Raw genomic sequence first — 20,947 nt, 5'->3', positions numbered from 1 at the left:
TCGATGATATGAGAAGCAAACTAGGAGTAGATATTGATAACCTCTATCAAAGTTTCAAAATATGTAAAAGAAGCAAGTTTGAATATCCAGTTCACAGGCTAGGGATAGGAGAAGCAAAGGATTCCTTGTCGTGCTAACTTCCAATGCTGTCTGTGCCTGGATCATCGAAGTCGATTTGTACTCGTCGTCTAAGATCAACCAGAGGCTCAAAGCATGGCATCCTATTTGATTCGGGAACATATAATACTGTCAGCCTCCTTGTCATGTACAACGTGATTCTGTCATACTTAAAGCCAATTCCATCGCCCGGCGAGGGATGAGAGACCCGGAAAATGTATATGAGGAGACGCGAAGACTCGGATTGTATCTGCAGCGGCGAGTATGTGACTTGTGTCTGGCCGTATAGTACGGATGGTTGTTAAACATTGAGTTGCTTTAAGGAGACTTGGAGACTACTGAATGGCAACAACGCGAATAGCAGCGAATGTCAGTGGCCAGTCTGACCAGGGAGATGTATTACTAGGAACGACACAGTCAGCACAATATGTACGAAGAGATAATACACAATTACTGACTGTAATGTTGAGATATAGTTAATAACGCTCCGTGGTCGACCAAGAGACCTTGAGCGTTTTCGTATCAACATCATTCCGTGGTTGCCGTTCCCCCGATTCGCTTGGAATTTGAATTAACTACGTTGCTGTTAGTTTGTTCAGACCCTCTTACCTGAGAACGGTGTCGTCGAGATAGCATTTTAAGATCACGATCGAACGAAAGAAAGCACTCAGAGGAACTGCCAACCGTCCTTGAGATGTCTGGTACCCTTGTTGAACGCGTATATCCCTTTCAAGACTCAAGAAGCACCACGACTGCATATCCCTAGTCTTACATAGAAAAGAATGCCACACAGGGGTAAGACCTTATGGTTTCGCATCTCCCGATGTATCACAACCTGGCACTGTTCGCACTTAGTAGGCAACAGAAAGGTTAGCACCGAAACTCCAAGTAGAATAGAAAAAAGCCTAGAAGCCTGGTCGAAGTAACATAAACTGACTTAATAATTTCGTGTCTGACACTTCCGGCGGCCAACCTTTCCAATATCCAAGGGCAGCCTCTGAGGCTGGCAAAGGACGACCTAGATCATGTGTCTTTTGGAACTCGCAAGGAATAGATCGTCAAGACCGTTCGATTATCGGGGCCTTTGTTAGCGAATGACTGTTTGATGAGGCGACAAGCTGACATTTACCCTGATAGCTTTCGGCTCCTTTTTAACTGCGATAGGCTGTAGGTCAGACGTGTTAGCTAAAGCAACAAGGTTTAACGACGGCTCTTTTGTGATTATTTCTGTATTCTTCTAGGCGAAGCGCTGGCCTCCTGATCTGATGGAGAGACGAATTCATCTCAACATCAGGAGTTCCTGGCCCGATCTGGCTCAACTCCCGCTGGCGATCTTCTTGTTAAGGAGCGTGTTCAGCCAGAGTGTCGGAAAGAGTGGGAGAATATACATTCAAAGCAACCTTAACGCCAGATCAAGACGTACATAACCAGGCATCTGGAAAATAAAGGAGCGAGTAGGCATCCAGAAGGACTGCTATGGTCAGCTGCCGATTGTATCGTTCGACAGGGAAACGACTCTTCGCCGCCAAAAAGATAACACCAGGGACTTTCGATTTTTCTGTACCTAAAACCAAGAAAAAAGTATTTGGGATGTACTAGACTATTTCTACAGTCTGGTCGGGTCAAAATGTCGAAAGGGCGGCTATGAGAGCGATAGGCGAGGGCGGTAGTAGAGAGATCACGGCCAACCGACATCTTGTCATAAGTTCGATAGAGGACAATCGGTTATCGACCTTGTGATGTAGAAACAAGAGCTCCAGCGAGACTTGGAGGACGCAAAGAGTGAAGTTGGAACTTTGGGGCCCAGGATGTAGGCACCAAGGTACTTTGCTATACTGGCTGGTCTGGTGCGGTAGGAACATAGCCTCCACTGCCACCTGTATGAACAGCCCCATACTAAACTGCAGGTACTGGATTGTTCTCCCGCCCACCATACAACCAGCTGAGAAGCCTTTGTTCAATATTAGAACAATATCAAATATTCTACCGATCTACCTCTCTATGGTAGTGAACATACTTGGGCTTGTTCAGGTATTTATCACCGGATTGCTCCCCTTTGTTTCGTAGAAAGCGGAGTGGGCACTCCCATCTCTTTTAACATCAATACTCGTCAATCTCTTTGATTCATTTTGTATCTCATTACATTGAATCGACAGTATACTAATAACTTTGGTCTCTTCTATAGGTCTTTATAGGAAATGCCCTCCTTGACGACACGGCAGGTGTGTATCGCGGTACACAAACAGGTCTCATTAGACAGGAAATCGACGAACAGAAAAGCCCCGGGATTCCAAGAAGTATGTGAATCATGCGATATCTTACCTTTCGATCTTACTCCCCGCGAGGTCTCTCCTACAGTCGCCGACTAACTGGCGATGCCCGCAGCCTTTTCTCCTTTCCCCAGCTCATCACAAAACCCCCGTATGCTGGAATCTCAACACTTCGAGTAAAGTCGATACATGAATCGGATATCGTGGAAATACACGTTAAAACGGTGCGTCTGATTCAGCGGCCCGTAGAGCCTTGCCCGACACCGTTGATCCCTCTGGCAAGCACAAGACCGGACCTTGCCTACGATTTTTCTACGCCACGGACCAGTCATTCAGGAGACTTTTAGTACTACTGTATACCTAGATTTATTCGAGTCTTTCTGTAGATGTGCAAGTGCCTTGGGGGCGATTCAGGGGCTTCTTTTGGTATCACAGATCAAGTCGCGTGCGGAATCAAATCAACGACAGAGTCGAGCGATTCCTTATGAACTATTCCGATGCCGTTAACATATGAATCATTCAATAGCCTGATTCTTTAGATTACTATGTCAAATACAGGAAGTAACATAGTCTTTAGGAATTGAATGCGTGCTTCCTTTGGTGGAAACACATTGAGCCTACGATACAATCGATCGCATGATTTTGAGCTTTTTGAAAACAAAATAAACTGCCGAATAACATCTCAAGTCACTCTAGAGTATAATTATGCTCCCAAAGGTGTCATAATGTACGCAGTTGCGAACTACTGCTCGAGTGTCAAAGGGCCTCGAGCCCCTGAGCTAGAAATCGTATTTCGATGATTTTGTAGCAAAACACGTGTCGTGTCTTTGTTAAATATCATCAACTTCTTCTAGACTGAGAAGTTCTATACTGGTTTTGTGTCATGTTTGCCAGTCGAGCTCTCCACTCTCGAGTGGTGGGATATCAAACGCCTGGATACAGGCCATGCCACTGCCACTATGTATTGCAACAGATGATGGAGGCATAGATATTGTGACAAGGATGAAGAACAAATAAACTTCGGTATACTTCTAGACAATAAATATTGCAGTATTGTATCAGGGGATCGACTTTGGTGTGGTAAATACTGTGAATGAAATACACTTGTGCTGCATAATTAGGAACTGGACTACAGTTATACAAATTGAATCGCGATACGTATTTAATACTTCGACTACACCATTAGGAGCCGATACTCCTCAGTCTTTCGCCCTTGAGGTAGTATATTTGCCAGTGCCGGTGTCAGTGTTTAACAGAACCAGGTTGCATAAGGACTGCCAGGCAGTAGGCACTCGGAACTCGTCATTCTGGTTAATGCTAGTGTTATGAGGTCACGAGGAATCTTCTAGACTTGGTGATGCGGTTCTGTGCGGTACCGTGGTAACCTGATTTCGACTGGTGGTGCTGAAGAAAAATCTCCCGCTCGGCCTCTTCCACTCCTTTTTCTTCTCTCCCTCACCAACAGAACAACAAGACTTTGAGGCACCTAGCCCTACGTGCTTTGAAAAAAGTCACTCACATCTATTTCGTCTTCTTCTTCGATTTATCATCTTTCATCCTTTCTATCTCTTCATCCTTTTGCGGGTGGATTATCAACATCACAGAACTTCATCCATCCCTACCTACCCATACCCATACCCATACCCATACCCATCGCAATTCCCCTTGATCACTCCCTTCTACCAAGATCTATCCCTAAATCACACACAGAAAGAGTTCATTATGTCGAGCTCCGACTCTGACCCCGACAACGATCGTTTCAGCTCATCCCTGGTTTTGAGAGAAACCTTTGAAGATTCAGCCTCTCAAACCAACCCACTTTTCATTCCCGAACTCTCCAATATGATTATTGAGGCACTTGGCGAGAGAACTGCAGAGAGCCCCAAGTATCTCAACAAAAGAAGCCTGGCTAACCTGGCTGCTACATGCCGCTATCTCGCGGCAAGCATCGAGACCTTACTCTATGCCCTGGACGTCGAGGATGAACAGCTGAGAGGCCTCAAGTACGCTATTTTTCTCGATGATCATATGGCCATCAGTATCATGAACAAGTACCCCGGAGAACTTCTCAAATCGTGCGTCGATTCCGTGCTTGACTTGGAGGTTGATCGGGACCATCCCCAGAACCCCCAGAACCCCCAGAACCCTCAGGGCGCGCAGGTGCAGGTGCGAGAAACAGGTACTTATACCTTGCTTCACATTGCTGCTTTTAACAACATGTATGACACCATTATCAAACTGCACCAACTTGGTGCCCAGTGGCGCTATTGCAAAAACATCCGGGCCCTTTTGACAACCGAAGAGCGAGATACCCTCGCTTCTTCCTTTCCGGCCTTTCGAAGTATGTTCGGCAATATGAATTGGGCACCCAATCTTGCGTGTCTGGTTAAAAAGGAGACCTATACCTGCAAGCTTTTGACTAAGTACTGGCCGGAATCTTTCCCGTTCGTTGGGAAATTCATGTACCCAAATGGCCCGCTTCCTGGATCCAGAGTCGTTGAGTACACTATGACACTCGTACACCTTTTCCTACTTCGCGCCCCCTCCCAGGATATGTCGAGACTGGTAAACAAGGCACTCAAGCAATATCCTGAGTTGAAGGACTTCCCTGCAACAGAGCACCAGTACTCTATCTATCACCTCGCTGTCCAGGCACAAAACAAAACGTTCCTTCTCGACGCCTGGCCCGGAGTGAACGACAGAGTACCCCATTTCGTCGATAACAGGGGCTATAACCCACTCCATCTCGCATTTATCGAATCCTTGAAAGTAAACCCTGGCCGTAACCCTCGAAGTCAGGCTGGAACTACACAAGTCCTTCAGTACCTTCTCGGTAGGAGATTGAACCCAATGATGCCACAGACGAAGGCTCCCTACAAAACTCCGCTCTTGATGGTGGCAAGAAACGTAATCATTGACTGGAACGGACAAAACCGTGTCATCAAAAAGAATATTGAAGACATTGCGTCGGCAGAGAGACGGTTCACTAATGCCTGGGGCTTCGGCCCTGTTGTCTACTCGATGAATCGTCCCGACTGTAATGGAAACACGGTACTCCGGTACATCACTAAAGCCATCATCAACTACCACGTTGCTAGTGGTAGCAAACCCCTAGAGAACTTGTTTTCCAGGATGGTTACTGAGTATGGCGCTGATATTAACCTCGATGTTAATACCTTCCCAACCCCTTACAACCGACCATACATCCACTCCATCCAGTGGATGGCCGACAACTCAACTGGCCGCAGGCGGTTCAAGGTTCTCGTCAGCGAACTTGGCGGTCGGTTCCATGCTGCGGAGGTTGCCGGAGCCTATGCACCAACTGTAGCAACAGCCAACTTTATTGATGATGAGCCCCATGCGCCGTACCTTCCCCATGGCCACCCTTATGCCCTTGCACCACCCTTCAATAGGGCTTTTATTCAGAGAAGCCCATCAGAGGAGACTCGGTTCCAAGCTGATGTCAGCATTTCCCGCGCTGCATTTGTGACAGCTTTGGTCCAAGACGGCGTCTCACAAGAAGAGGCCGAGGCAACTGCGTCTGTACACATGGCAGCCAGGATCCAGCGAGCTCAGATCAACTAATCCTCCAATACAAGGCAGGGCATCAAGACCTGCAAAGACCTATCGATTCTCCCGGTCCTTTTTTTGGTTTTCTTTTTTCGTCGAGAACGGGGTCAAGAACAAGCAGGAAGCCGCGACAAGACCGGCTACATTAGGGCACAATGCGAACACCATCACAGATGAAGATACGCCCTATTTAATGATGTATGAGACATGTAACAAGTGTATGAGAATGACAGATAGGCAATAAAAGCTCTAGAGCACACCCTCCTGTGCCTTTTTACTTTGACTGTGAATGGTTGTGAATGATCCAGCTCGAGTCTTGGGTATAAAAAAAAATATGTAGCCCAAGAACTATACTAAGGAGCATAAAGTGACCTGCTAATTTCGTCTCTTATGCTTCCAGCAATCAATTTTTCTAATACCCTTAGGCTTGGGCAGAGCGTTTGACAAACCGGAACAGACATGCACTATATAGTTACTTATCCATGCGTCCCCGAAAGACCGAGGGAACTGAGATGATAAACACTTATCCCGATATAAACAAGACCAGAATCTATCCTAAGTAACGTGGACAGTACAATGTTTGTAAGAGTATCATAGAGTATCTTAATCAGTATATAAACTACACCCATGCCCAACTCCCCAACCTTCGGGCCATCATCTCTACTATGGAAAAGCCTAGCAGTAGTCAAGCATAGAGCTGAGAGCAGTCTTCTCAGCGGTTGTTATGGTCAACTGCCAGTAGCTCTTGACCTGGACCCAACTCTTGGCGTAGGTGCAGTAGAAGCTGGTCAGGGGAGGCTTCCATGAATCAGGGGACTTGTCGCTCTTGGACTGGTTGACGCTGTCGGTTACTGGAACAGTTGTTAGACGGACTCTATTGTTGTGTGAATCGGTGACTCGGGTGACTCGGGTGACTTACCTGCCCACAGCTGAGGCCTTGTCACGTCGTTGGCGAACTGAGTTCGCTTGGCAGTGGTCCAAGAAGCAGCACCAGACTACAGAAATGTTAGTATCCATAAGAAAGACGAATGCTGCAAGAGTGTATTTGGGGCTTACAATCCAGGCGTTCTTCAGGGGAACCATATGGTCGATGTCGATGTCACTGGCCTGTGTCCAGGTAGCTCCGTCGTACGGCGACTTCCATGTGCCAGAAGTGGAGGCACATGCGGAGTTGGTCACGACATTTGTTCCGTCTCTTTTCAAGACGAATTCCCTATGAATAGAGTCAGTTTTGTTCTTTATCTTGCCGTCGTAGGTGTAGTTACCGAGTGTTGCAAGCGCCCTCATATGTCTGCCAGTGGGGGAAAAGATCTCTGTTGTAAGTGTCGGTGTTGGTGGGAGCAGAGACAGTGAGACCACTCAAAAGCGATCGGGCAGTAGAGTCGCTAGGAATTCCAGGCTTGGGATATGTTAGAAATTTGACGGTTGTTCAAGGATGGAGATGACCTACAGGCGTAGGCGCAGCCAGAACACCAGCGACGGGAAGGAGGACAGCGAGGGAGAACTTCATCGTGAATTGTCTGGACAAACAGAGAGGAGGTGACCGAAGGAAGAGGATACCTAAGAAGAGTGGTATGCAAAGAGTGAGCAGTATCACAGACACGCTGTACTTGTCTCTTTATACCAATCAACTCCAGACGCACTTCTTCAGCCCAGCTCGCAGTCCGTATATCGTCGGAGAATGCACAAGAGGTTGCGCATTCACCCTCCTTCCTTGTTGGACAAACATCCGGCGCACAACAAGACATATCTCCCCTTCTGGGAACCCAAGACCGCTGATCTCTCAGGCACGAGGCATCGTGATAGGCGAGTAGCGCATGAGCATCAACCAGTGCTGATGGTATCGCTGCACCGGCAGATGTCGCGCGTCTATTCGCTACGTGCTAATGCCGGGTTGGAGACTCAGGGTCCAGTCAAAGGCTGTGACGCTCCCACGCTGATAAGGTAGTGCCGGCGATCGACAGGTGGAATTTCTGTATCGAGAGAAAAGCTGTGGGGTTGGGCTGTTGTAAACCTGCCTTTTGGGGAAGTTGGCGTCCGAGACGTGAGACATGGGCCCTTGGCGTTGAGTTGGAAGAGTACGGAGTATTCGTGGGGGAGATGTTATGTCGTAGAAATAGATCAAGATTAAACCTATGATTTGACAACGGTTAGTGGTCGTCGTAGGTACGGTAGGCTCTCTAGCAGGAGCATGGATCACATAACAAGTAAAATAAACAACAGAAGTTCAGAGAAGATATCTTGCAGGATCCAACATAGTAAGTAATAGCTGTAGGTACTCTCAAAATATGGCTTATCTATAGAGGTCGCTGGTCTGGGCAAGATGTCTCATGACCTTTCTCTTGGACTAACTACCTAGTTAGGCTTAAAAGTGCCCGTAGATCTGTTATCTCAACACTCAATTAGGAAGTCTGCTAAAGTAGTGGCATCAAGTATCAGAGAATAGAGATATGCTGAATTAGGTAGCTGGTTTGTTAAATCATTGGTGGAAAATGCTATTCTTCAAGATATTGTGTCTGTCTACCCGAGTCGACTCAAACTTCACACCATCTTCAAATAGTCAGCAAAAAAACACTGGAAAAATATGCCATCCTCATATGCGGTGATATATTCATATATCGTTGCAGTATCATTGCAAAGAAGAGTATTAATGTATACAGATCCAAAAACTTTGGCATTAATCAGACGCCCTTGTCTTCTTCCCCGTCTTCCCATTCTTTGCCATACCGTTTTGTACACCGTAAAAATAAATAGTTTTCATGAACCGCAATGTCCGGGTATTAAGGGTTGGTAATCGTGAGTGAAGGAAAATGGTGAAATAAAAAACAACGCCAATAACAGATATGCAGCGTACGTTAAAAAGAAAATGCTGATGCGTATGTATGCTTGTTCGTACATGGACCTCTTAGGGTCTCAGTGTTACATCTCCTTCGTCTCCACTGACATCCATGTCGCCATCGCTGAGTTCACCTCGCGCAGCTCGTTGCGCCAGGTCTCTCTCATGGTAAATCTCTTGCTTCCTCGATTCGGCTTGTTGGAGACAGTCGACATAAGTCGTGAACTTGACGATTTCGCGGAGTAGATATGCGCTCTTGCGTTCCCAGTTGGCCATTGCCTTGACAGCGTTGCTGCCTCTGGGGGTGAACGCCAAGAGCATGGGACTGCGGAGCCGGTTGTGTGTTTGAAGTTCCGCTTCAATTCCCTTGACGTATGCATCCAAAGTCTGAAGTTGCTCTGCCTCTGCCTGGTTGCTAGGACGCATGCTTTGGGTTGGAGGCGCCCATTCTGCAATGTGAATGCGATCGCCAGGCAGTTTGCCACGTCCACTATTGTTGGTAAAAGCACCCGCAACATGATCAAAGCTTGATCCTCGGAAGCTTCCACTGTTGGCACTCGATTTTCGGTGGTGGTGTTGTGCTGCGCTGCTTCCGGGACGGGAGGTCTTGCCTGGGGCCGTCTCGTTGATGATCGATACCAAGGCGTTGTTAACGATGGCCTCGCTCCATCCATATTCAATGTTACTTATACCACCAGTCAACGGATGGGTGCTCAATCGCGCGCTCCAATAGTTCGCGGTAGTAACGAATTCCTTGCAAATCTCAGGCGTGCCCACTTGGAATAAGTGAACAGCGCCGTTTGGCAGGCTTAAAGCCCAAACATGTGGCCGAGCCCTCGAGTAACCAGGTGGTGGAAGGGCGGATGCAAGAGTCTGTCGCAGGTTGTAGGAACCCAGGTTCGTTGCGTTATCTTGCCAGTTTCCACCGCCGACAAGAACAGGCCCGCCACGGTTGTTTCTGTCGCGGTTTCTCGCACGAACAGATTTGTTTGGCTGGAAAGAGAACAGATTCAACTGCCCCTTCTGGATAACAGCGAAGACCTCGGACCAGTTTCTGGCCTTGGCCTTCTTGTCCACGCCATCTAGATGATGCTTGTGGGTAACCATTCCTTCCTTGACCCACGGAGGTCCGGCGAGTTCGAGCGATTCATCTTCGAGGAGCTGTGTTGCCGGAATGTCTGAGCTCATGATGGATGGGGCACCGTCTCCGTAAACTTCCTCATCCCGGATAATGGCTTGACTCAATGCGTTAGCAAAGCCAATTGATTGTTGGTAGTCGCCACGAAGGGCAGAACCAAAGGAATCCTGAGACACAGATGTTTGGGTTCTGCCCAAAGAGTGACGGCTCCAAGTAGCTGAGGAGGCCGTGGGACTCCACAATGAGTTTCCATCATCGAAACTCGTACGGCTAGACGAAAAGCCGGTACGACTCATGCCGGCACGGGATCGACTCTTGGATGTCCATCTGGCCGAGTTGGCTCGACCATTGTCATTGATACGGCCACGAACAGACAATTGGCTTTCCGAGGGAGCCTTGCTAAGGACACTCGGAGTCCTCTTGAGCATACCCATCACAGAGAGACCACCGCTATTGGAAGGCTGCAAGCTGGCGTTCTTTTCAGATTCAGCACCGAACAATGGCAACCGCTCGTCTCTGATAGAGTTATAGATGCCCTTGAGAACAGTCTCTATCTGTTCCTCCCAAGCCTTTCTGGTTCCGCTGAAGCGTGACTTGACCAACGGGCCACAGTCTTCAATACCCTCCCCAGGCAGAGTGCCAGAGTCGGCACGGGCTGGTGGCCTGAAGGAGTTTCTGAAAGATCTCTTGTCCTGCTCGGAGGGTTGCTGCTGATTCTCGCCGTTTGGAAAGCCATTTTTGTCTGGAAGGATACTTGCGCGCCGGAAAGCATCAGGTGCTGCTTCATCGACGGCCTGCAAGATGGTCCCCATCGTGTTCTTGATGAATTGGCTGCGGGTCATCTTGTGCTCAATATCGGCCATATGAAGATCAGTGTTGAGCAACATAATCGAGTAGCAAATCGTATGGATGACATCTATAATGAATTAGCTTAGCAGATGGGAAAGACAGGCCAGCACTTACCCGTTGCCTTGAACCCATGGTTGGGGTTGCAGTCACACCATCGCTTGGAAAAGGCTACCAAGATACGATCAACTTGCTGGGTCTCTGCTCGGAAAACCAATCGTCCACAAACTTGTCGTAAGGCCTGCACAATGCTCTGGTTGGTAAAGTCATACAACTCCATATAGGCTTGCAGTGTGCGTTGTCGAATCGGGCCCTCTTCACCCATAAACGAAGCAGCTTTTCCTTTTTGGATGAAATCCTCGTTGCCATCGTAGATCTTCTGTGCTTTTTGGCGGTCATCTTCAGTCGGATCACCAATGACAAACTCGGGCTCATCGATGCCTTTGTTCTTGATTGAATCGAAGGTACCAAGAACCTTGGGGCTAGGATCTGCCGAGCTTTCAATTCTCACACTGGGGGCAGCACTGAGAGCAGACTTATAATCTGTCCCAGTTGAGGCTGATCCCGGGCTAGAGGCTCGAGCTCCTTCAATAGGCAGTGCCAGGTTGGCGCGGTCAAGTTCGTCCTCCGAATCAGACTGTTCTAGTCGATAAGAATCTCTGGAACGGCCCCTGCCAGACATATTCCTGACCGGTGCGTTTTCCGACTGCTGAGTTTTGGTGGTTGACATGTTGGCAAGGCCGAACCCTAACATTCCATTCTCATCTTCGTTATCACTAAGTCCATCTAAATTAAGGAAAGAGTTATTCCGTGACTCCATGGTCTTGGTGGGCCTCTCTGGTGGGATACGGGAAGGCGTGCCGTCTGTCTGATTGCGCTTCGAAAGTTGATCATTAGACTCGGACCTGACTGTCCTGATCCTTGCATTAGGACTGGGCGAATAGTCAGGGGAGAATTCTCTCTTGTACTCTTCTTGATCCATCGCCTTATCGTTTCGCTCCGGCGTCATATTGGAAATATCGGCGAGCGGTGATGGTCCTTGAGAAGCAGAAGTCCCTGGGGCGCCCTGGCCAGTTCGAATATACGGGTTCATAACTTTGCGCAAACTGCTGGCAGGACTTGGGTGTTGAGGCAAGCTCGAATCTCGATCCTGGGGCGTCAAGCTGGGTACAGCTGTAGGTATGGGAGCCGTAGGCATTGCTGGGATGGGAGGAGTTTCTTCTGTGACAGACTTCTTACGTCTTCGGAAGAAGGAAGAAGGCTTCTTTTGTAAGGCGGGATGATGAGAATGTGATGAAGACGTATCTCTGGATGGCGGCGCCGAGGCATTACCAGCCACCTTTGTGTCTGCAGCAGAGTTTAGTTGGGGTGCTGGGGGAGTTGCTGATTCGTTGGTGTTGTGTGAGTTGTTACGTGAGGAGCCAAAGACCCTCCTGAAAAAACCCGGACGCTCCTTGACGGGTGCAGCTGCATGTGATGTAGGCGTTGGGCCGCTGTGCACGGCCTCCTTTGATTTACCATAGCCGACATTGGGTGCAGGCGCCGAATCAAGGTCCATTGCTGGCATGGCGGGTGCAGGTTCCCGCGAAGCAGCAGCTTTGCGGCCGGATGAGCTCTTTAGAGAGCGACTGCTTCGTTTGTGATCAAGGGTAGGAGGCTCGAGAGGTGTGGGTGGTATCGGCGGTGGTATCGATGCGGTTTTGGACATCGTGGGGATCGACGGTTGCCGCCGTGGGCCACCCGGGACGTTGGGGGTTGGGGCCGCATCGTACTCGTCGTCGATGTAACTATTCGGGAAATCGACTCGGAACGACGATGGTTCGACGACTGGGGCTGGCGCTGTGGAGGATTGCTGTTGCGGTCCGTAGTCAAAGCTCGCAGATCGCACAAACCCACGTCCGTAACGTTGACTCCCTAATACCTGGGCATAGCCAGCGTCGACACTAGCTATACTGCTGTTTCTGCTGCCAGGTTTGCCCCCTCTTGAATGCATGGCTCTCGATGAGCCTGCTCTGTGGCCTTCTCGAACACTATTTAGACGTGGGAAGCTGGACTGGAAATTGGAGCTGCTGTTGCTTCGTCTGCCGCGACTAGATATGCGACTGGAATCGTCTGCGCCCTCAAGGTCTGAGCTGTAAGAGTATTGGTGCCCGTTGGGTCGGGATGGGGCTGCGACAGAATTGGAAGCCACCCAGCTTCTGGTTTGCTCGGCTGCGATAGACTGGGACGAGGTCTCGTCGAAGGTATGTGAACGTGATCCGGGTGTGGATGATGACGGGCCGTACTTGTCGCTCAACTGTGCCATAGAAAATTGGTCAAGGGACAGGAGCATATTAGCTACAAGGGAGTCTCGGGTGACGTTTCGTGGAGATAGCGATAGGTCGTGGGAATCGCGGTTGTTTGAGGAAGGTAGGCGGCGGTCCATGTCGTCCTCGACAGGAGTAGCGTTCTCTAGAAACGACTCATGCGCGTAGAGGTTGGAGACGGGTGGCCTGGAAGGCTCCCGGTTGTTGGTATTCTGATGTCTTGACTTTGACTTGGATCTACGGTATTCTGAGTCTTGAGGCGGAGGCGTGCGTGGTAGAGGAATGGAATCCCTTTCCCTAGGCGACGGGGAAGCAAGGGAAGATGTGTTTGTGTTAATGTTCAACTCGGTATGGGGCCGCCGTCGAGTCTTACGACGAGCATTGTCGTTGGAAGAAGGAGACGCGGAGGGGAATGAGGGTGAGAGCATCGTGACAAGATGGGGGTCGAGTCAAAGAATAGGCTTTTGTTCAGCTGTCTCTCTGTCTCTCACACACCCTCTCTCTTGGCCTACCACGCGCACGGCACTCTACCGTACCGTAATGCACCAACTCTCACCAAATCAAGGCTAGCTGGAGTTAGTAGAAGGAAGCCGGGTTTCCGCATGGGTCGAAAAAAAAAAGCCACGCGCAAAGGATTGGACCAGTCGGCGGTTGGGTTGGAAGGTTTTGACTAGGTTGGTGCTGTAGGTCGAGGAATTGTGACGTGACAAAGTTGGCTGATGCTAAGAAATTCGTTTCTCGACGGCGCCTTGGGGAATTTCAGTCTAACTTAGCAGTTGGGCTGTCAATGTACCTGAGTTCTGACCACCAAGAACCTTCATTCCATCACGCTTGGTCCATCAATCTGGAGTCCTATTCGCTACAAATTGTCCTTTGGAGTTATCAATCCCAATGGTGGACCAGCGTTAAGGAGTGATAAACAGGGATACTTGATGCAGGGGGAGAACCCAAGACGCTGGGGTTAATTAACGACTCTCAATAGAGAAAGTACGAGTACTAACGTTAGCAGTCTAGTACGAACCACTCAGGAACACCACAAGCAAGAGTAAGCCTGAAAGAATGTTGCTGAAACGTCGAAGTGAAAGATATGCACATGAACGTATCCGTCCAGGGTTACACTGACAGTTTTAAGAAACAAGACTATACCTCAGTCTTTTTGATAGATGATAAAGCCGTATGCTTGCGTTGTACCTGTGCTCCAGTTCACGATCCAGTATACCGAGGTACTGTACCTACCACCTTTTAGTGCCCGCCTCTTCCTCACCGGGTACCTGACAGACAAGTCATGGAGTGGATATCATCACCACAACCACCTGAAGTTGAATCTCCCAAAACCGACCTACTTGAGAACGTTTCTAGCAAACTGCAACACAACAAAAAAATGCATGCTCTGTTCACTTCCATCCTTGCAAACCCTACAAAATAGAAAACGCCAACCCGAGACCATCCAAGCACTAATATAATGATGTGCGCCAAAACCCGCCCAGCCTAAACTTGAAAGAGTGCAAATCCATCCAACCAGACCTTGTTGGGTTTCAAGCTAGACTAATGTTAATCATCAAGACAGAAGCAAAGAAAAAATAAAGTCAAAAGGTCCAGCCCTGTCCGTTACCGAGTCAGTGGATGAACTCTGATATGTATTTGTAGCTCACAGCTACAACACGGATACAAAGGCACCATCTCAAACAAGAGATAATATCCAGGGAGCCGGCCAACCAGCCACGATCTCGCTTCTCAGCTTCTCGAACCTTTTTCTTTCTTTTCTGGAGCTTTCGGGGATGGATATGGATATGTCCCAATGGGCTGGGCATTGCGGCGAACAGAGGAACCACAGGACCCTGTAACCACAAGGAAGCCCCCTTTTCCTAGTCCCTGTCTTACCTAGCTTCGCCTGTCTACATCCTAATGGTGCAGTACAGTACATACGCGTGAGCATCTTCATCTGCCGCGGGCACCCTTCCGTTTCGGCAGGATTGCCTAAAATCACAAGCAAAGGGGGGAAAGGCAGGGATTCCAAAAACGATGTTCCAGATCAGCGTTGATGGAACACAGCTGACGGTTAACCCCTTGCGAGACCATGTGGACGGACGATACTGTTGTTGCATCCAATGGATCATATGCAAATGCCAATACACACGGCGGCTGCTTTCTTCTCCGGGATAACGGTCAACTATCGAGGCTACACTTGTACGCTTACATCCATAACACATGGCTGCCCTAAGCGTTGCCAAACAAAGATACAGGCTAAGCCCAGAGGCTCACGGACATTCTCAAGCAAAGACCCTTCTTTGACACCTCCAAAAATAAGAAACAAGCCATAACGTTTTTGATCTGTCAAGAAAATGAAACGCATAACTAGTCCAAACCAAAGCGTACTATGCATATGCCGCAATCATCTTCAGTATGTATCTCGAAAGAACAGGCAATTAGCGCCAACAAACCTGCATTCTGGTTCTCACGGAGTGGGCATGTTTCACTGTTGGTTCGTTGCAGCTGCAAGGTACATGAGACATTCAAGGTGGGTAAGACTCAGAGAAGCAACTTTTTTTTTCTACAGCCTATCCCTGGAGCCTATCGTTGCGATTGACTTTATCAAGTGCATATTGATGTCAACACTGATAAGACTGGTGAGCTTAGTAGCTTGGCCACTAGACCTAGATATTCGACTATTAATATTGGACTATCCACATTTAATTTGACAGAGTCATGAAGGCTTCAAGTAAAAAGCAACGTCTTTTTCTTCTTCTATTCGGTAGGATGTGTCAGGAGATGATGCTCCGTGCCGAGATGCTGGGACTAGAATTTCTCGTCAACCTACCAATGCCGTGTCTTGATTGTAATGCCGATGCTGATCGTGATAGAAGAATGTGCTTTTTCGAGAAGATCACCCAACTATACATAGATATGCTACTCTGTAATATCGATAAAAAAGCAAAAGAAAGTGCCCCAAGCACAGAAACCCCCATGGACAACTTAGTGTATGGCAGATGCTCAAGGGGTCTTCGGCATTCTTTTAAGGAAATGTCAAGCGTGTGATCACCGTTCGATGCGTCGTTGACTTGAGGCTACTTATATCATTTATCTATATACTCTTCTCTTAAACAGGGTACATATGAGATAATCATCAACTTGTGTTTTCGTCTATGCCCTTTACTCGAGGCGTCCCCGTTCTTATCATGTTGAGGTTGTTGCCAAAACCCCATGTTAAATAAACATTCGAACTTGCGAAGGGAGGCACGCACCAGATGGGGAAAGTCGAAGCATCTGAGCTAGGTTGATTATAGCGGGACAAAACAGAATATGGGGGAGTTCTGGGGTTTCAGTGGGGTCGTTTCCATTTCCAACCTTACACTGCTGCACAAACATCAGCTTCAGCGAGCGAAAGAGCTGACGCAAATGAAATCTCCAGAGATTCAAGTCTTTATTCCCGCATTACCGCTAAATCCAAGTCCGAATCGACTTATTGATCATGATATCCAAAAAGGGCAACTCTAAGCATCACTTGTGCCAGTGTGGTGTGGGGACCAAAATGAGGAGAGCATCAACACTCTTAAACGAGCAATATTAAGCGTTGCTCCATGCCCTCCATAGCAGCTGATGAGCGGGCAGCAAATTCGATGAGGGTGACTGTGACTCAAATTGTTCCTTTTCTCGTCTTTCAAAGCTACTCACTCGTCCATTTCCCATATTGTATCATATCCTTGTACCTCACTTGACAGTGACACATCCCACAATGTGTTCCCTTGCTGCCTCTCAACCGCTAACAAACAGCACAAATCACACAAACCATGAACGCAAAACTAGCACTTCTCTTGATCATGCTCAAACCATCCAGGCCCCTCTACCGAACCCCTCTCTGCAGGTAACAGCTGACCACAATTTGAAAAGAGTTGATGCACCAGTATATGCACCTCGGGCCGGCGAGGTTCTTCTTCACATCAAGGCTACTGGTATCTGCGGGTAAGCAGGCTATTGAGTAAGTGTGCAGTTGTTACGGAAGCTGACACTTATGGCAGTTCAGATGTCCATTTCTGGAAGACAGGGTGTATTGGATCTCTCGTTTTCGAGGGCGATTGTATTATTGGGCATGAGGCGGCTGGTGTGGTGATTCGGGTTGGTGAGGGTGTTGACGACTTTAAGCCTGGTAAGTATGACACCCATAGAAGACCGTGGAAGTCATAAATACTCATTCGAATTTCTAGGCGATCGAGTGGCTGTCGAGCCAGGCGTCCCTTGTGGACATTGCTTCCTCTGCAAGGATGGTCGATATAACCTCTGCGAAGACGTCCAGTTCTCAGGTGTCTACCCTTATGCCGGAACTCTACAGCGATACAAAGTCCACCCTGCCAAGTGGCTTCACAGGTACAAACATGTTCCTTTTTGGCATTCTGCAACACAAAGAGACTGACGTATGTAGGCTTCCTGACAGCGTATCCTTTGCCGAAGGCGCTCTTCTAGAGCCTTTGAGCGTTGTCCTACACGGCATCAACTCAGCCCCCATTACCCTCGGAACACCCGTCGTTATCTGCGGTGCCGGTCCCATCGGTCTTCTCGCTCTTGCTTCTGCACGAGCCTCCGGTGCTCATCCACTTGTCATCACTGACGTGGAGCCCAAGCGATTGGCGTTTGCTAAAGAGCTGGTTCCTACAGTGAAAACCTACCAAGTCGACACTACTAAGACTAACGAGGAAAATGGTCAAAATGTGAGGAAGTTATTTGGCGAGACGGAGTATGTTCAGCCTAGAGTTGTTTTTGAATGCACGGGTATTGAGAGCAGTGTCTGTTCGGCTGCTTTCATGGTGCGTCGCGGTGGTGTTCTCATGGTTGTCGGTGTGGGCAGATCCATTATGAACAACCTACCTTTCATGCACTTGTCACTTGCTGAGGTATGTGCTCGATTTCATGGAGCTGTGCGGTACTAACTAGAGACCTCAGATTCAACTTCGATTCATCAACCGATACAAAGACACATGGCCTGCGGGTATAGCGTGCATTGAAGGAGGTTTTGTCAATGTGAAGAAGCTGGTAACGCATATATTTCCATTAGAGGAAGCACTTGAAGGCTTGACTTTATCGTCAGACCCTAAGAATGGCTGCATCAAGGTACAGATTGTTGATGATATAGAGACTACATTCTTCTAGGAGAGAAGAGACCTTGAATAAATTTTTGATGTGACATCCATTCCATATCTGTCGTGTGACCGCCCTACCCTGCGGAAACTCGACGGTTACTCCCGTCCCATGATACAGGGGATCGTTAGTGGAGATCGATCTCTGTAGCAGTAACTTCAGCGGTTGAGGCGCTAAAACAGTTTCACTTAGATATGGACGCCCTCAGAAAGTTACTCGGGAATATCTCGAGGCTAAATACTTACCTGCTTTGAATTCTACCATCTCATCGATTCGAGTGGAAAACACCAAAAAGTTTACCTGCTAAACCCAAGAGATTTCGCTTATCCTTCCGTCTTGGCTTCCATCTCCATCTTTATGGATGCTATGCCCAGCCCACTAAGCCTCAATGATCCCAGTCGGAAGTTGGTGTGATGACGTCGCATTCTTCACCTCCAGAGGGGCATCTGACCTGGCATAGCATGCGTCCGTCGATTCTATGGGTGCTGATATGGATGAAAAGGACTGAGCACTCTATAAAGAGTAAGATCTGAGTCGACAAAAGGCAGCAGCCTTGTCCCATGGATGCTATATATTTACCGTTTGCTCTTTCCATCACGCGACAATAAACGTCAGTTGTTTCAACCGACTCCTCGAGTCCAACCAACCTACATATTCTCTCACGTCCCAACTCCTCTCACAAATGACAACACATTGAATACCCACCGACCCTTCTCGCCGTTACCATGGGTGCAACTCAATACTATCGCTCTCAGATAGGCGAGGAGTCTGTGATCGATTACTCCCACACAGACCCTCCCTTCAAACTTGTCGCCAAAGATATCTACTACTTCTTCATCTACGTATGGGCTCTTCCTTGGGTGGTATGGCCTGTATATCCTTGTAAGTCCAAGGAATTTGATGAGCTGTACCCTTCGTCCCAAAACATTTTTTGCATCGTCGTGCACGTTATTCTCATCATCCTGCAACTTGTCTTCGTTCTTGCTTTACCCTTCGCTGTCATATTGCCAGTATGGATGGCTGCAGCGGGTATTGCTGGCTTCATGGTATTGAACTGGCTGCTCTGTAAGTTCCTCAACGGAAAGAAAGAAACCTACAAATCGGATGAGAAGTATGCCAAGGAACTGCCTGAGCACGCTCATGAGCAGTGGGTTTTCTTGAACGGCGTTGCTGTTGGGTACGTAACGTGATACCCTCAAAAGAACCCCCTTTATTGATGACTTCCCAGAGAACATTGGATGCAATCGAATCTAAACCGGTTGGCATTGACTTTTGGACGACCTGTCCTCGGTATTCACAACCGAACATCTGGAATAATATTCGATGTCGTGGAATGTCTCATCCAGAGGAACTTTGGCTACGCAACTGGAGATGTCAGGACTTGCTTCAGACTACTCAAAGACATCCTATACGACGAGAGTAAATCCAAAGTGGTCTTCATCCTACACTCCCAAGGAGGAATCGAGGGCGGACTTGTTCTCGACTGGCTACTCCAAGAATTGCCACAGGATCTCATGTCCAAACTAGAGGTCTACACTTTTGGCAATGCGGCCAATCACTTCAACAACCCTCACCGTCACAGATCTTCACAGACTCTATCTCGCCTCAACCCCCTTTCTGCCATGAGTACATTCTTGACTGAATCCAGCTTCGATTCTCCCTCTAGCAGCCCTGTGGAAACAAAGTTCGACTCGAACACCAAAATCCGCAACCCTGTCAAGAAGGAATCTTCTAGTGTGTCGACGCGATCAATCTCTGCAGCAAAGGACAGGTGTATTAAGCATGTTGAGCACTATGCAAACGGCACAGATTTCGTTGCCATTTGGGGCATCCTCCACTTCGCCACAAACAGAATGGAATCGAGAGAGCTCCCACGCTTCCAGGGAAGATTATTTGCGCGAGCGGATGGTCGTCACGGAGGACATCAGATGAACCAGCACTATTTAAACGCCATGTTTCCACTCAAGCAAAACACCGAAACTGGGGAGTATACTGGCGCCGATGAAGACAACGAGTTCATGGAAGAGGAATTTAAAGTTGGTGAGGAAGGCAGCGCTTCAGCCAACGCCAGGGAGGCATTTGAGATATCATGGGCTGGAACACAGGGATTCGGGACTGGCGACGCCTCAACTCCGATCGAAATCCATGGAGTCTCCGAGAAACTCAAGAAAGCGACAGAGAACCATGGGATCAGAGTGAAGGACGTGAGTCGTCTATGGAGTTACAGAAATGGTCAAAGTCCTGCGGAATTGCCCCCAATGCTGATTGTCGAGAACGGTGTCGCTAGGACTGCTACTTTGTAGATACAAGGGTATGAAGATTCGCTAAAGAGCGAGTTGAACAACGAATTATGTGGCAGTAGGAGTAGAATTGCGGCGACTATAGGTTGATGAATCAGACGAATACCCGACATCACAACTTCTATTGATCACGACTGGCGATTTTGTGAGACGTCTAATTCTTGAGGAAACCAGCACAATATTGGATGGTCAATGTCAAATCACCAACAGACTTAAACTTACAAGACTATAAGATACCACGTCTAAAACAATGTCAAGGAACTCAATCATGGTCTATTTTGGACTGACGGTACCCCTATTCTAGGTTCACATTACGGTCGATCGTTGTCCCGAACAGACGTGACTTTAATACCAGCTGTTATTGTTCTAAATGTCTTTGGCAAACCAAAACATTCTGCAATTTTGAATCCTTCTTCTTGTGTAACGCCATAAAT

At 48.2% G+C, this 20,947-nt stretch overlaps 5 protein-coding genes across 5 annotated transcripts; 3 read left to right on the top strand and 2 right to left on the bottom strand.

The window, feature by feature from the left end:
* Positions 1–4,069: 4,069 nt before the first annotated feature.
* On the top strand, positions 4,070–6,196 carry EDB82DRAFT_576765 (uncharacterized protein). Its single transcript, XM_025726936.2, has one exon. The coding sequence runs from the start codon at positions 4,110–4,112 to the stop codon at positions 5,970–5,972; it is 1,863 nt and encodes a 620-aa protein (XP_025581453.1). The 5' UTR covers positions 4,070–4,109; the 3' UTR covers positions 5,973–6,196.
* A 327-nt stretch (positions 6,197–6,523) lies between these two features.
* Positions 6,524–7,840, bottom strand: EDB82DRAFT_504676 (uncharacterized protein). Its single transcript, XM_025726935.2, has 5 exons — positions 7,408–7,840; positions 7,223–7,356; positions 7,014–7,170; positions 6,877–6,952; positions 6,524–6,808 (listed from the first exon to the last, which is right to left on the bottom strand). The coding sequence occupies exons 1-5, from the start codon at positions 7,465–7,467 to the stop codon at positions 6,633–6,635; spliced, it is 603 nt and encodes a 200-aa protein (XP_025581452.1). The 5' UTR covers positions 7,468–7,840; the 3' UTR covers positions 6,524–6,632.
* Positions 7,841–8,393: 553 nt separating this feature from the next.
* EDB82DRAFT_463644 (uncharacterized protein) lies at positions 8,394–13,689 on the bottom strand. The gene is made up of 2 exons (XM_025726934.2): positions 10,895–13,689; positions 8,394–10,847 (listed from the first exon to the last, which is right to left on the bottom strand). The coding sequence occupies exons 1-2, from the start codon at positions 13,509–13,511 to the stop codon at positions 8,863–8,865; spliced, it is 4,602 nt and encodes a 1,533-aa protein (XP_025581451.1). The 5' UTR covers positions 13,512–13,689; the 3' UTR covers positions 8,394–8,862.
* A 3,008-nt stretch (positions 13,690–16,697) lies between these two features.
* Positions 16,698–18,255, top strand: EDB82DRAFT_222483 (chaperonin 10-like protein). The gene is made up of 5 exons (XM_025726932.2): positions 16,698–17,043; positions 17,100–17,227; positions 17,286–17,445; positions 17,501–17,969; positions 18,019–18,255. The coding sequence occupies exons 1-5, from the start codon at positions 16,817–16,819 to the stop codon at positions 18,223–18,225; spliced, it is 1,191 nt and encodes a 396-aa protein (XP_025581450.1). The 5' UTR covers positions 16,698–16,816; the 3' UTR covers positions 18,226–18,255.
* A 409-nt stretch (positions 18,256–18,664) lies between these two features.
* Positions 18,665–20,772, top strand: EDB82DRAFT_222439 (uncharacterized protein). Its single transcript, XM_025726931.2, has 2 exons — positions 18,665–19,390; positions 19,442–20,772. Exons 1-2 carry the CDS (start codon positions 18,939–18,941, stop codon positions 20,514–20,516), a joined length of 1,527 nt encoding a protein of 508 aa, XP_025581449.1. The 5' UTR covers positions 18,665–18,938; the 3' UTR covers positions 20,517–20,772.
* Positions 20,773–20,947: the final 175 nt, after the last annotated feature.

Source organism: Fusarium venenatum (genome assembly GCF_020744135.1).
Source record: "Fusarium venenatum strain MPI-CAGE-CH-0201 chromosome Unknown EDB82scaffold_3, whole genome shotgun sequence".
Taxonomy (NCBI): domain Eukaryota; kingdom Fungi; phylum Ascomycota; class Sordariomycetes; order Hypocreales; family Nectriaceae; genus Fusarium; species Fusarium venenatum.
The sequence above is the reverse complement of the archived record's forward strand: the minus strand, read 5'-3'. Positions and strand labels throughout refer to the sequence as shown.

Excerpts from the sequence above, each read along its gene's own strand:
- EDB82DRAFT_576765 (XM_025726936.2), top strand. The coding sequence starts at position 4,110 with ATGTCGAGCTCCGACTCTGACCCCGACAACGATCGTTTCAGCTCATCC.
- EDB82DRAFT_504676 (XM_025726935.2), bottom strand. The coding sequence starts at position 7,467 with ATGAAGTTCTCCCTCGCTGTCCTCCTTCCCGTCGCTGGTGTTCTGGCT. Across the intron at positions 7,171-7,222 it reads GAGGGCGCTTGCAACACTCG|GGAATTCGTCTTGAAAAGAG; the intron begins GTAACTACACCT and ends CTCTATTCATAG. Across the intron at positions 6,953-7,013 it reads CCCTGAAGAACGCCTGGATT|TCTGGTGCTGCTTCTTGGAC; the intron begins GTAAGCCCCAAA and ends ACATTTCTGTAG.
- EDB82DRAFT_463644 (XM_025726934.2), bottom strand. The coding sequence starts at position 13,511 with ATGCTCTCACCCTCATTCCCCTCCGCGTCTCCTTCTTCCAACGACAAT. Across the intron at positions 10,848-10,894 it reads CCATGGGTTCAAGGCAACGG|ATGTCATCCATACGATTTGC; the intron begins GTAAGTGCTGGC and ends AATTCATTATAG.
- EDB82DRAFT_222483 (XM_025726932.2), top strand. The coding sequence starts at position 16,817 with ATGTGTTCCCTTGCTGCCTCTCAACCGCTAACAAACAGCACAAATCAC. Across the intron at positions 17,044-17,099 it reads AAGGCTACTGGTATCTGCGG|TTCAGATGTCCATTTCTGGA; the intron begins GTAAGCAGGCTA and ends CACTTATGGCAG. Across the intron at positions 17,446-17,500 it reads CCTGCCAAGTGGCTTCACAG|GCTTCCTGACAGCGTATCCT; the intron begins GTACAAACATGT and ends TGACGTATGTAG.
- EDB82DRAFT_222439 (XM_025726931.2), top strand. The coding sequence starts at position 18,939 with ATGGGTGCAACTCAATACTATCGCTCTCAGATAGGCGAGGAGTCTGTG. Across the intron at positions 19,391-19,441 it reads TTGAACGGCGTTGCTGTTGG|AGAACATTGGATGCAATCGA; the intron begins GTACGTAACGTG and ends ATGACTTCCCAG.